Genomic DNA, 15581 nt, shown 5'->3' on the forward strand with positions numbered 1-15581 from the left:
AGTGCGGAAACATGCCCTTTCGGCCCACCGGGTCCGCGCCGACCAGCGATCCCCATACATTAACACTATCTTATACCTACTAGGGAGAATTTTTTACATTTACCAAGCCAATTAACCTACATACCTGTATGTCTTTGGAGTGTGGGAGGAAAACAAAGATCTCGGAGAAAACCCACGCAGGTCACGGGAAGAACAAACAAACTCCGTACTGACAGCACCTGTAGTCAGGATCGAACCCCGGTCTCCGGCGCTGCATTCGCTCTAAGCCAGCAAATCTACCGCTGCGCCACCGTTTCGCCCCATATCTGTTCTTGTTAGTTGATTTCTACATAGTGATTACTGTTTGATTTGCTCACAAATTTTCCTATGAATTCTGTATTATCCATGATATGTATCCCAAATTTCTCATCTACACGACACCTTACATAACAGCCACTATTGAAAGGGCTCTTAACAATATTTTTTTCTCCCAGTTGCTGTGCATTTCCTCACTAAATGATTCTAATTCTACTCTACAATCTGCCATGTTACTATCCTTTCCAAATATTGTACTATTAACATGCTGCTCCAGCAACATTTCCTATTTGCCCATCCATTCTGGATGTTGAATACCCTGAATTATTTGGTTCCCAGTTTAAGTCACCCTGCAATCATATATATGCAATGGTGATTATGGTTATTATAACAATCTGTGTTGTAAACCATCCACCTTGTTGTAGATGCAGTTTACTCTTAGCTATTGTGCTTCTAAATTTGCTTAGCTAATGTTTTTCCTTACACAGCCTGTTTTCTTTCTTTTCTAATGCCAACTATATTTCTAACATCCATTTTTGCTTTTTGTTTCCCTCAGTCCTGACACTTCAGTTCCAATGACCCTGCCAAAGAGATTAATTCCTCCCCAATAGTACTGACAAATTTCCCAGTGAGGATATTAGTCCCTGTAGAGGTGTGACCAGAATGAATTTTATAAGTCCCACCTGATCCAGAATTTACCGAAAGGTCTTAGAAGTTTTAAGATCAAGATCTTCACGTGAAGTTCAAAAAATATCACAGATTTTTTTTTTCCTGTAGAAAATCTCAAGGAAACTGATGCTATCAGCCTCAGTGTAGCATTCTCTGTTGATTGATGCATGTTCTCACAGTTGCCAGCTCACAAATCAGCTGTCAACCAACCATCAGGCTGTTGAACACTACAAACTAAATTCTGAACTACAGAATTTAGTTCAGATACTTTGATACCTAGATACTTTGGCCTTTATTTAGTGTTTGCACTATTTTCGTTTTTTGTTTTGTTTCTTGGACATTTTTTTGTTTGTCTGTTGTGTTATTTATTGAGAACCCTGTTTACAAACCTGTTGCATTGCTTCTGCAAGTAAGAATTTAATTGTTCCATCCAGGGACAAATGACCAAAAAACACTCTCTTGACTCGGAAAGGGACATACCCAGTAAAAGCAACACTCTTCCAACCATTGAGGAATATTGCTACTGGACGAATGGTTGCTGCAATGACAGGAGAAGGTTTAAGAGAGAGCTTCCAGAGGGGGTCAAGGAAGGGCAGGAGTATGATGGTCAGATTGACTCAGAGAGCATGGTGAAGAATTTTGGATCCAAGAAGTAAGAACATAAGGAAATAGCAACAAACATTGGCCAATTGGTCCCACAAGCTTGCTCTGCCATTTTATATGATGACGACTGACCTTTCCCAGATCTCATCTTCTGCATTTATACAGGTCATTGAAGCTCCATACTCAAGGAATTTGCTTTAATTTGCTTTACTTTTTGCCTCATGCTCAGGCAGACACCATATTGCAGAATTTTCCCAAAGTGCAAGCATTCACAGACTGCCCTCTTGTCGTATGATATATTACCCCTCAATTCAAAGTTCTCTATAAATTTATCACACACTTGTTAAACACTAATATATTACCCCTCAATTCAACGTGCTTTCATAAATTTATCACACACTTGTTAAAAAACCTCTCGTGCTATTGTTGCACATAGGCAAAGAAATCCAGAAATTCATTGCCTCTGTGAAGTTCCTGTTTCGCATATTCTATGTGCATAGGAATCATGGAGATTTTTCAAGGCAATAGCTATGTAACCATGGCTGGAACCAATCAGAGAAGTCTCCGTCAGGTATTAGACAGTCAGAGGGCAGTCTATGAAATGCCTGTTCTGTGGGAAAAAATCTGCAATGTAGACTCTGCTTGCTTGTGAAGAACAAAAGAAAAGTAAATGAAATTCCCTCACCTTGAGAATGAAGCGTGGGTGACCTACATGAATGTAGCAGAGTGAAACAAACTGTAAACTGTAGCAGAGACTGTCAAAAATAACTGAGGATGATCCCGAGGCTAGGAAGTTGAGTGACTGTGACAATGACCTCTACATGAGTGACACAATTTAATGTAGGTAGAGGCTGGAGATATTATTGAAGATAAGAAATGTAGTTTGAGTTCTGATCCTTTAAATTACATTGTTTCAGGAGGAGCATAATCAGTAAAACCTGGTTGTACTCTGAGTAAATAAGAATTGTTTTTCGGAGAGGTAGGTTTGAAGATCTCTCACTGGTGATGAATTCTGCTTATGTACACACTGTCAATGGCATTTGCAGGAATTCTACACTACAAGAACAGCTTTAGAGCAAACACAAAGAGGCAAGAGTTAAATTTCCCAACAGGCGCTAAGACATTCAGATTTGTTCAGGTTAAGATATTTTTTCCACTGCAGCATTTTTTTATATAGAGTTATGCAAAGTGCTTGCTCAACTAAAGTTTCAAAATTAATTGAACTAATCACACATTTCTCACATTGAACAATGTGTGAGGAAAATGTGATTGCATGTAATGTATGCCCTAAAGCAAAATAATGCTTTTGAATGTAGACATAAATACAAGAGTGGCTATATAATCCATTCTGGTGATGGGTGGCACTTGCATCTGGGAGGGATGGAATCCATTAATAAATTTATTTCCTTTTGTCATCTGAAGTGCAGTAAACGCAGAAGGAAGAGGTGGGATTACTTTACAATCTATCAAACAAAGCTCAAAGTCTCTATTTTCCAGATTTCTCCCATTTACTCCATCATGCTGAAGAAGCATCCTGACCCAAAACGTCGTCTGTCCGTTCCCTCCATAGATACCGCCTGACAGCTAAAACACCATAGTTGGGAGATTGTGTTTATTTTCAGATCTGATCATTTCTCATTATCAGGTGGAGTCCATGCCAACAGCTATATCCTCAGTCCTGCAGCTGGAGAGTTCTTTTGACATCTCTTTTATTTAGGCAATTTGCAGAAATCCCCAAGATCACCCAGAGTGCTCTTATTACTGAATTTATTGATTGTATCGTGTGCCCTTGGGCTATCTCTCTTAACTTTGAAAAGCAATGGAGTGAACGATTGTTTCGAACATAGCTATACCATAAATTGATACAGGAGTTGTAAACAGTAAGAAGCAAGAGCACAGTTTTTATGAGTTATAGACTAAACGCTGGGATGTTAGAAAACTAACAAGTGCATCCACTCTACTAAAATGTCATATGAATATGCCTAAGCACGTTGCCCACATATTATTCCTTGTTTAAAGGTTTATTGTGGACAGTCCCTATTTTTAGTTTATCTATCTTTATTTTACACATAGGCCATAGCCTGTCTTGGTTAAAATAAGGCAAGATAAAGAAAAAATTGATAATTTAACAAAGCACATTGCTGGAGGAACCCAATGGGTCAGGGGGCATCTGTGGAGATAGAAACAAGATAATGGTTGATGATTTGGGCCGAAACTCTGGTCCAGGGTCAATCACCCTTTGGTTCCAATGAAATATCATTGACTTGAAATGTTAATTATTCCATCTTTCTGAACAGAAGCCGAGCAATTTGATAGGTATCTCTTCCACATTTTGCTTTACAGTAATTTGCTTTCGTATTATTGAATTATTTGTCTAATTTGTACTGCCTCGGCAAGGCAACCAGCATATTCAAGGGCGAGTCTCATTCCAGACACTCCCTCCTCTCCCTTCTCCCTTCTCCCATCAGACAAGAGGATACAGAAGTCTGAAAACGTGTACTGAAGAAGGGTCTCAAACTGAAACGTCACCCAATCCTTCTCTCCAGAGATGCTGCTTGTCCCACTGAGTTACTCCAGCACTTTGTGTCCTGAGCTGCCAGCTACCTCATTGCAGACCCTCTAACCATCTTTATTCAGACTTTACTGGACTTTATCTTGCACTAAATGTTATTCCCTTTATTCAAAGTCTGTACACTTTGGACGGCTTGATTTTAACCATGTGTAGTCTTTCTGCTGACTTGATAGCCCACAACAGAAATGCTGTTCACTGTAACTTGGTACATATGGCAATAAACTAAATTTAACTAAACTAAACAAAACATTAAAACTCAAGCAGTCAATCCAAGCATGCATATCAATAAAAAGCTTGCAAAATCACATATTTTTGAATTATCTCCTTGGTTTCTGCTCAAATGCAGCAACAATGTAATGGGTAGCCAGAAGGGACTGAAGCTCTCCTCGTTTACAAAAAAAAGGCACACCATGCTGGAGTACTTCATCAGTGCTTCATCAGCATCTCTGGAGAACATGAATAGGTGATATTTTGGGTTGGGACTCGTGTTCAGACTGATTTTCACTTCTTCTCTCTTTATCTCCTAATCTCACAGCTTTTTATCTTGTCACCTCTGCTTTTGCTCAGATATATGCAGATCAAACTCCCTCACCTGTCCCCACATTATTTGACTGGCCTTGCCCTGTCCCCACCTCTCCCAGCCTTCTCCCCCTTCTATGACAATCATTCCAAAGAAAAGGTCCCAAACCGAAACCTGCCTATTCATGTCCTCCAGAGATGCTATCTGTCCCATAGAAACATAGAAAATAGGTGCAGGAGTAGGCCATTTGGCCCTTCGAGCCAGCAATATGATCGTGGCTGGATATCCAAAATCAGTACCCCGTTCCTGCTTTCTCCCAATATCCCTTGATTCCATTAGCCCTAAGAGCTATATCTAACTCTCGAATACATCCAGAGAATTGGCCTCTACTGCCGTCTATGGCACAGAATTCCACAGATTAACAACTCTCTAGGTGTAAAAGTTTTTCCTCATCTCAGTCCTAAATGGCCTACCCCCTTATTCTCAAACTGTGACCCTGGTTCTGGACTCCCCCAACATCGGGAACATTTTTTCTGCATCTAGCCTGTCGAATCCCTTAAGAATTTTATATGTTTCTATATGATCCCCACTCATCCTCCTAAATTCCAGTGAATATAAGCCCAGTTGATCCATTCTTTATTCGTTGAGTTACTCCAGCACTTTATGCCTTTTAATGTAATGGGCTTACTTTTAAATCTACCCATCAGGTTATTGCTTGGAGGTAAATCGTAGTAAATATAGAGGAGGAGCCAAATCATCTGCTGCCCCAAACCAGCCAACTGCTTCTAAATTTCAGCAAGAGGCACGGCCATCACTTATCTGCGGGATCAATCTTGAACGTACAGATTGGGCTTCAGGGCCCATTCGAGTCTAGAGACCTAAGGCATGGAGCAAAGGTAGCGCCAAACATGCCCAAAGGTGTCCCAAAAATGGTTTGGAAAGTTTTCTGTGAGGAAAGCAAAGGGATCATATCTTTGGATCCCCCCCCCCCCTTTGCCTTTGGATTTCCAATGACACAATGTGTGCATAATGCTCGGTTCCCAGCAGCAATTTCTTGAAATCCCGACAGACGCATTTCATGGCCGATCTAAACTGTGGAGTTGACCACAGGCACTATTTTAGTTAGACTGTATCTTTTTCACATGATTCAAGTAATATGTCTACCAATTCGCACTGGAGAACTCTGAAAAGGCAAAGTGGTTCATGAAAGATAAGAAGGTATTAAGTGGAGTGCAAGGGGATAAATTGGTAAGGCAGAGCATACAATGAGTTTATGTCTTGCACTTGAGGAAAAAGCTATTGTACAATTTCTGAGACTGCTTCTTGGTTCATTGACCACTGTATTTTTTAGTAGAATGGCTCTATTTTCACAAGCCCCGACTTATTTTAGAGTACTTTTTAAGGCTATTAGATGCAGAGATACATAGACAATCGGTGCAGGAGTCGGCCATTCAACCCTTTGAGCCAGCACCGCCATTCAATGTGATCATGGCTGATCATCCACAATCACTGCCCTGTTCCAGCCCTCTCCCCAAACCCCCTACTCCGCTATCATTAAGAGCTCTATCTAACTCTCTTTTGAATGCATCCAGTGAACTCCACTGCCTGCTGAGGCAGAGAATTCCACAGATTCACATTTGTCTGGGTGAAAAAGTTTTTCTTCATCTCAGTTCCACCCCTTCTTCTTAAACTGTGGCCCCTGGTTCTGGATTCCCCCAACATCGGGAACATATTTTCTGCATCTCGTGTGTCCATTCCCTTAATAATTTGAAATGTTTCTATAAGATCCCCTCTCATAGAAACATAGAAACATAGAAACATAGAAAATAGGTGCAGGAGTAGGCCATTCGGCCCTTCGAGCCTGCACCGCCATTCAATATGATCATCGCTGATCATTCAGCTCAGTAGCCTGTACCTGCCTTCTCTCCATACCACCTGATCCCTTTAGCATCCTTCTAAGTTTCAGTGAATACAAGCCCAGTCGCTCCGTTTGTCATATGCCATCCCGGGAATTAACCTAGTGAACCTACGCTGCAGTCCCACAGTAGCAAGAATGTCCTTCCTCAAGTTAGGAGACCAAAACTCCGAAGCAATTTGTAAACAATTAATTAGAATGTAGACATTTGACAGCTTGTTTCTGATTGAAATCATGTTTAGCTTCCTGCTTTTGCTTAAGTGAGTCAGAGAAATAAATGTCTGGATATGCTGCACTGGATATTTCATCACTCGAGACAGCATGAGATGGATTTAGTCCCCTGTTGACATCTGAGATAGAGTTAGGGCAAAGCAGCTTAATACTATTCTGAATAGTGAACGTGCATTTTTTTTAAATTGTGCCACACTCACATTCCATTTGTGTTCATGTATTCAAGAGGTTATAGCTTTGAATGATTTCAGTGTCTCCCTCATTTTACATAGTGTGCTGTAACACAATATTCTATCTAGGAAAATGAACTGTGGTACATTTGCTATTCATGAGTGGACTACAAATGAAGAGGGAAAAAAACAATGATGTTAAATGATAGTAATTGTTCATGGAATGTTGCACTTCAAATATTTGTAAGTTATTAGTAACAACTGGTAAACATACTTCTTGAGTACTTTGTTAACTGCAAAGCACTTAAAGATAATCAGAAAGGGGAAATAAAGTCGAACAGAATCTCAAATATTGAGTCTTTAATTTTATATTATTAAGTTCATCAAGTAATCTTAAAATGACAGAATATTAACTTGCAACTATGTGTTTAGAGTAGCCTTTACTGAACCTGACAAAATGATAACACACAAATTCCTATTTGTATTTTATATTTACTATTAATTGTAATGCAGGAGAAGATTAAATAAAATTCCCCAAATTTTGAAATGGTTGTGGTACAAGGAATCAGTCACACCATCCTATCTTTAGGTCAAATAGAAGCACATTTAATTTAATGCATCTGACACTTGTAAGTGGGAGAAGGAGCTAGCCGCTTGCTTCTCTATTGTGCAGAGAGTGATATTTTTCTACATATGAAAGGCCAGAGATAAAAAGACAAAATGTGTGAGATAAGCATAAAAGGTGTGTGGGTAATGAAGCCAGAAGACGGAATTGTCAACTCATGCTTCTTCTATCCTTATCTTATGTCACACTTTTTGTCTTTTCATCTCTGGCCTTTGTCCAGCCATCTGCCAATCAATTCCCCCCACCCCCCTTTACATGTATCCACCTATCACTTGCTAGGGTTTGCCCTTGTCATTGAGTCATAGAATCAGACAGCACAGAAATAGGCCCTTCAGCCAAACTCGCCCATGCCGACCAGAATGGCCCATCTAACTAGTGCCATTTGCCTGTGAATGGCCCATATCCATCTAAACCATTCCTAGCCGTGTCTTTTAAATGTTGTTCGAGTACTTGCATCAGCTTCCTCTTCTGGCAGACACAAAATGCTGGAGTAACTCAGCGGGTCAGGCAGCATCTCTGGAGAGAAGGAATGGGTGACGTTTCAGGTCGAGACCCTTTTTCAGACTGATGACAGGGGATGGGGTGGGACAAAGATAGGATGTAGTAGGAGACAGGAAGACTGGTGGGAGAACTGGGAAGGGGGAGGGGATAGATAGGGAAAGCAGGGACTATCTGAAGTTAAAGAAGTCAATGTTGATACCGCTGGGGTGTAAACTACCCAATCGAAATATGAGGTGCTGTTCCTCCAATTTGCGCTGGGCCTTACTCTGGCAATGGAGGAGGCCCAGGACCGAAATGTCAGATTGGGAATTGGAGGGGGTGTTAATGTGCTGACCCACCGGAAATGTCAGGACAGTTCGTTTGTTTTTATGTCTTGACTGTTTTTGTAAAGCGTCTTTGAGCATTTGGAAAAGCGCTATAAAAAATAAATGTTTATTATTATTATTATTATTATAAAATCAGGTTGGTGAAGACGGATTGAGCGGAGGTTTTCAGCGAAATGATCGTCGAGCCTGCGCATGGTCTCGCCGATGTAGAGAAGTTGACACCTGGAACAGCAGATACAGTAGATGAGGTTGGAGGAGGTGCAGGTGAACCTCTGCCTCACCTGGAAAGACTTTTTAGGTCCTTGGATGGAGTTGAGGGGGTTTGTAAAGGGACCGGTGTTGCATCTCTTGCGCTTGGTCTCCAAATCTGAGGAAGGATATTCTTGCTATTGAGGGCGTGCAGCGTAGGTTTACTAGGTTAATTCCCGGAATGGCGGGACTGTCATATGTTGAAAGACTGGAGCGACTAGGCTTGTATACACTGGAATTTAGAAGGATGAGACGGGATCTTATCGAAACGTATAAGATTATTAAGGGGTTGGACACGTTAGAGGCAGGAAACATGTTCCCAATGTTGGGGGAGTCCAGAACAAGGGGCCACAGTTTAAGAATAAGGGATAGGCCATTTAGAACAGAGATGAGGAAAAGCTTTTTTAGTCAGAGAGTTGTGAATCTGTGGAATTCTCGCCTCAGAAGGCAGTGGAGGCCAATTCTCTGAATGCATTCAAGAGAGAGCTAGATAGAGCTCTTAAGGATAGCGGAGTCAGGGGGTATGGGGAGAAGGCAGGAACGGGGTACTGATTGAGAATGATCAGCCATGATCACATAGAATGGCGGTGCTGGCTCGAAGGGCCGAATGGCCTACTCCTGCACCTATTATCTATTGTCTATTGTCTATTGTCTATCTCCTGCAGTTATGCTGAGTTACTCCAGCATTTTGTGTCTACCTTCGATTGAAACCAGCATCTGCAGTTTTCTTTCCTTCCTCTTCTGGCAACTTGTTCCTCATACCCACCATACTATGAGTGAAAAGGTTGCTCGTCAGGATCCTATTAAATCTTGTTCTCTCACCTTAAAACTCTGCTCTCCAATTTTTGATTCTCCTATCCTGGATGCAAGCTTGTGCATTCATCCTATCTACTCCCCTCATGGTTTTATACACAAATATCCTCTTTGATGATTTAGAAGGTGGGTCTGGGAGCTATTATTAAGTAACAAGATGGACACAATGTGCTGAGCGGGGGAATATATTTACAGTGGTAGATGAGGTTCAATATGTAATTTTTTGCAAATATGGTTTGTCGATGATAAACTTAGGGCACAGGAAGTTGTGTTTGGCAAAGATAATGTGTTCCAGTAAAAATACCCCCCTACACCAACACACCATCTGCGGCCTAAAGGGGATTTATGCCAAATTACACAATAACAGTAGGATTTTTTGCAACATTATATTACTGTCACTGAAAGTCAACCCACTTTTACATAAAGCAGCCAGTGGTATTTTGGTGCTTCAATATTACCGGTTGAAGTTGAAATATATGAGCATGTTACTCTGATAAACATATTTCATCAAGTAGCAATTTCCTGTCATCGGTATTACATAGACTGGGTTTTTGAACATTTGGGACCATTTATTGTTGTTACTCATCTACCACTGTATCATGGAATAATCAAAGCAACCAACATATTTATTTCACTTTTAAAAGAGAAAGCAACATGAAGCATGTCAATAAGAGAGAAAAATATTAAAATAATAACAAATTGATAATAATAAATTGATATCAACCCATGGTGTGCACAGGGGGGGGAAACTAAGGATATTTGGATGGTTATTTAACCTGCAAATGTTCAGATAAGACCATTAATGATTGCAGGAGCTGTCAAGCAACAAGGATGAAGATAATGATAATATATTCCATCCACTGAAACAAATAAATATCCAAAACTTTAAGATTTCAGTGTGTCCAATGTTTTGTTGGAGAGCACATTTTATTTTCATTAAGCACAGTAAAGATCGAGTAATTGATTTATGCTGGGGATCACTCAACCAATACAAAAACTTAAAAACAATCTCTAGAGGACAGTGACAGTAATATTGGATTACCTTGGAACAATGCCACGTTCTTCCCTGGGCCGTTATTTTTAATTTGGCATAAATGTCAGAATCTCCCTGCACAAAACCAAATTGAACATGTATTTTAATTATATCTGGGGATTGTGAAGGATTTATGTGTTTAACATTTGTCCAATTATTGCATATTACATGAGGCGAAAAAGTTAATTTCTACAATATTTTACTATCACCATGGCGTATTAGTGTTGGGATCATTTATGTTCATAGTTCAGAGCACAAAGTCCATAAAGTTGCTGCTCTCCCTCAACCAAAGGTTTATGTAATAGGGAATAATAGATTGTCCTCTGATATTGTTCCTGAATCAAATGACCTCATGACACTTCAAAACCTCTTTGTTCAGTAAGATTAAAAATTAATACATTTCGAAGAATGCAATTATTTTATGACAATGATTATTAACATGTCCTCTTAATTGTTACATTGTGTGATATGGTGAAACTTGGTGGTGGGATAGCAGATAGTGCTGTGCCATCAGTGGTGCATTCAAAGCATAAGCAAAGTCACTGGAAGGCCAATATTTGCTGTTCATCGAGTCATACAGCATGGCAACAGGCCGTTCAGCCCAACCTGCCCTCGGCGACCAAGATGCTCCATCTAGGTTAGTCCCATCCGCTAGCGTTGGGCCCATATCCCGCTTTCCTCTCCACATACCTGTCTAAATGTCTTTTAAATCTGTTACAGTACCTGCTTCAACTACCTCTGCTGGCAGCTCATTCTATATACTCCCACCCTGTGTGTGAAAAGTTGCCCTTCAGGTTCCTATTAAATCTCTCTCCTTACACTTTAAACTTATGTCCTCTGCTTCCTGATTCCCCAACTCTGGACAAAAGACTGTGTATTTATCTCCCTATTTATCCCCCTCGTGATTGTATGCACCTCTATAAGATCACCCCTCAGCCTCCTGAGCTCCAAGGAATAAAGTCTGAACCTGCCCAGTCTCTCCTTATGGCTCAGGCCCTGAAGTTCTGGTGACATTCATGTAAATCTTCCCTGCACTTTTCCCAGCTTAGTGACATTCTTTCTATGGCAGGGCAGCCAAAACTAAACACAATGCTCCAAACGCAGTCTCAACAACGTCTTGTACAACTGTAACATAACATCAACAATTCTATACTCAATACACTGCCCATTGAAGGCCATTGTACTTCTTAACCACCTTATCTACCTGTGACATCACATTCAGGGAGCCATGTACCTGAACTCCTAGACCGCTCTGCTCAATAACACTTTCCATGGCCTTGCCATTCATTGTGAAAGCCCTGCCCTAGCTTGACTATTCTCTCTGAATTCAAGGCCACTTCAACGAATAGTTAAACATCAACTGTATACATAAGTCAAGAATCACATTCAGGCCAAAAGTATGATGACATTTCTTCCATCTGGATATAATGAATTAATGAATGAATGAATGAATGAATAAGTTTATTGGCCAAGTATGCATATACAAGGAATGTGCCTTGGTGCTCCGCTCACAAATGACAACACAAACATACAGTTAACAATTAAGAATAAAGCATAACACATCAAAACAATAAGGATACACCATTACGGTCTAAACATGTGGGTGAAAATAAATCAGAGCAAAAAAGAGACTACAGACTTTGGTTATTGAGTAGAACTATCACTCGTGGAAAAAAAACTGTTTTTATGTCGGGCTGTGGCTGCTTTGACAGTCCGGAGTCACCTTCCAGAGGGAAGTGCTTCAAAGAGTTTGTGGCCAGGATGAGAGGAGTCAGAGATGATCTTGCCCACTCGCTTCCTGGCCCTTGCAGTGTACAGTTCGTCAATGGGGGGAAGGTTGCAGCCAACAACCTTCTCAGCTGTGCGAACGATCCGTTGCAGCCTCCGGATGTCGGGCTTGGTGACTGAGCCAAACCAGACCATGATGGAGAAGGTGAGGATGGATTCAATGATAGCAGCATAGAATTGGACCATCATAGCCTGTGGCAGATTGTGTTTCCTCAGTTGCCGCAGGAAGTACATCCTCTGTTGGGCCTTTTTGACTGTGGAGTCGATGGTGGCCCCCCATTTAAGGTCTCTGGGGATGATGGTTTCAAGGAACTTAAATGACTCCACAGATGTGACTATGGTGTTGTTGATGGTGAGTGGGGGGAGGGGAGGTGGATCTCTTTGAAAGTCTACAATTAGTTCCATTGTCTTGAGAGCATTGAGCTCCAGGTTATTGCGTTGGCACCAGGACGCCAGCTGTGTCATTTCCCATTTGTAGGCAGATTCCTCCCCATCCTGGATCAGTCAAATCAGGGTAATGTAATCCGCAAACTTGAGGAGCTTGACAGAGGAGTCTGTGGAGGTGCAGTTGTTGGTGTAGAGAGAGTAAAGGAGAGGGGAGAGTACGCAGCCTTGTGGTGCTCCTATGCTGAGGGTCTGCGGGCCCGAGATGTGCTTTCCCAGCCTCACATGCTGCTTCCTGTCCATCAGGAAGTTGATGATCCACTGACAGAGGGGTTCAGGCACAGTCAGCTGGGAGAGTTTGTAGTGTAGTAGCTCTGGCACAATGGTTTTAAAAGCAGCACTAAAGTCCACAAACAGAATCCTGGCATAGGTCCCCTTGCGGTCTAGATGCTGGAGGATGAAGTGCAGGCCAAGGTTGACTGCGTCATCCACCGATCTATTGGCCCTGTATGCAAACTGCAGGGGGTCCAACAGGGGGTTTGTGATGTTTTTCAGCTGGGTCAGCACGTCTTTCAAAGGTCTTCATGGCTACAGAGGTAAGTGCGACAGGCCTGTAGTCATTATGACCAGTGCTCCTTGTCCTTTTGGGTACAGGGACAATAGTGGAGACCTTGAAGCAGGCAGGGACAGTGCAGGTTTGCAGGGACTGGTTGGAAATGTCTGTGTACATCGGTGCTAGTTGTTCGGCACAGAGCTTGAGGGTGGAGGGGGAAACATTGTCCGGTCCTGGAGATTTACGGCTTTTCTGTTTTCTGAATAGCCTCTCCACCTCCGCAATTTCTATTGTTAAACTGAAGTTATTCTGTGAGGATGTGCGAATTGGTGATTGCAGAGGGGTTTGTTTGGTCATTCTATGGTCATCTTAACTGTACTAGATGACCAGAAGAAATAGGAGCAGAATTTGACCATTTGGCCCATCAAATCTACTCTTTCAATCATGGCTGATCTGTTTATCCCTCGCAAACCTATTCTCCTGCCTATCTTTTTATTGCAAATTATTAATCCCTTGAAATCATGATACATTTCAATTTCTTATCTCTGGATCAAGGTTTCAAATCTCTGAATAATAAGTCAGAAATTTGAGCCATTTTGCTACCATTCTCCCTGGAAATAAAGGGTATCGTAGCACCACACATTGGATGTAACAGTATAGCATATTTGGAAGCCATCCAATGATTTTAACATATTAAAATGCTGCTGAATCTGCATGCATAAATAATTATACATTTTACTTTTCTTTTCTGCAAAGGTTCATTGCTCAGAAATATAATTCATCATATTTTATATGATGTCTGGTAACTAATGAAGACCAAACCACAAATGAATAACTACATAACCTTTTTTGTACTTTGTCATCCAAAGGAAGATGCATTAATATGACGTGGGTTTGCGATGGAGAGGGCGACTGCGAAGATAACTCTGATGAAGAGAACTGCGGAGCATTTTCATGCAAGCCACCAACCTATTCTTGTTCGGGAAATACATCAATTTGCCTTCTGCCAGAAAAATTTTGCAATGGGAAAGAGGAGTGTCCAGATGGTACTGATGAAAGCCCACTTTGTGGTAAGTTCTTTTAGTTTGACATGCAACAATATTTGAAATTGTGCACTCTCTCGGAAGTGAAATTGCTTACAAATAATTTATTATTCTTTTTAAATATTCCAGCATCGACTTTGAGTTGCAACACAGAAAGGCTTCAATTTAACTATTCTTGAGTTCTTGAGTTCAATAGTTCAATGGTACTTTATTGTCAACTGTGCCCAAGTATAGTGACATTTTTGTTTGCATACATGGCAGCCCACCTAGCCCACAGTGACCATCGATCACCTGTGAACATGCTCTAAATTATCCAAATTTTGTTTCCTACATGCCAGGGGGAATTTACAGAAGCCAATTAACCTACAAACTTGCATGTATTGGAATGTGGGAGGAAACCAGAGTATCCGGTGAAAACCCACACAGTCACAGGTAGAACATGCAAACTCCACACAGACAGCACCCATAGTCAAGCTCAAACCAAGGTGGCTGGTGCTGTGAGGCAGCGACTCTACCGCTGTGCCACTGTGCCACCCTTTTTCTGATCACTTCAGCATTTTCTTGACAATAATTGACGAAAACAGCCAAATTAAATTAAAATTATGAATGAGACAATAGACAATAGACAATAGGGCAGGAGGAAGCCATTTGGCCCTTCGAGCCAGCACCGCCATTCAATGTGATCATGGCTGATCATTCTCAATCAGCACCCCGTTCCTGCCTTCTCCCCATACCCCCTGACTCCGCTATCCTTAAGAGCTCTATCTAGCTCTCTCTTGAATGCATTCAGAGAATTGGCCTCCATTGCCTTCTGAGGCAGAGAATTCCACATATTCACAACTCTCTGACTGAAAAAGTTTTTCCTCATCTCAGTTCTAAATGGCCTACCCCTTATTCTTAAACTGTGGCCCCTTGTTCTGGACTCCCCCAACATTGGGAACATGTTTCCTGCCTCTAACGTGTCCAACCCCTTAATAATCTTATACGTTTCAATAAGATCTCCTTTATAAATTATATTTATACATACAAATAAAATAATTACTATATAAATGCCAATTAACCAAATTTGTCTCTGTTTTCCATATGCCTTTGCCATGCCTTTTCTATTCCTGCACTGTAATAATCTAATGGCTTTAGTTTGATCAGTGGAAGGAACCTTTCTTATCGCAGAGAAGGCTTCATGGGATCTTGAACGATAATTTTACCAGGACCCTTGTCCTTTAGATTCACCATCTCACCATGTGTTGGCACTGCCATAGAGTTATTGCCTATCTCGGGGACATTCGTTTAGT

General features: G+C 41.2%; 1 protein-coding gene across 1 annotated transcript in view; it reads left to right on the plus strand.

Moving 5' to 3' along the window:
* LOC144595762 (low-density lipoprotein receptor-related protein 1-like) overlaps positions 1 to 15581 on the plus strand; it is a 1259652-nt gene that overhangs the window by 791877 nt on the left and 452194 nt on the right. Inside the window, exon 22 of the mRNA XM_078403382.1 lies at positions 14116 to 14316. Within this exon, the coding sequence (XP_078259508.1) occupies positions 14116 to 14316 (201 nt within the window). The remainder of the gene's footprint in view (positions 1 to 14115; positions 14317 to 15581) is intronic.

This window comes from Rhinoraja longicauda, chromosome 8 (genome assembly GCF_053455715.1).
Source record: "Rhinoraja longicauda isolate Sanriku21f chromosome 8, sRhiLon1.1, whole genome shotgun sequence".
In the NCBI taxonomy this organism is placed as follows: Eukaryota; Metazoa; Chordata; class Chondrichthyes; order Rajiformes; family Arhynchobatidae; genus Rhinoraja; species Rhinoraja longicauda.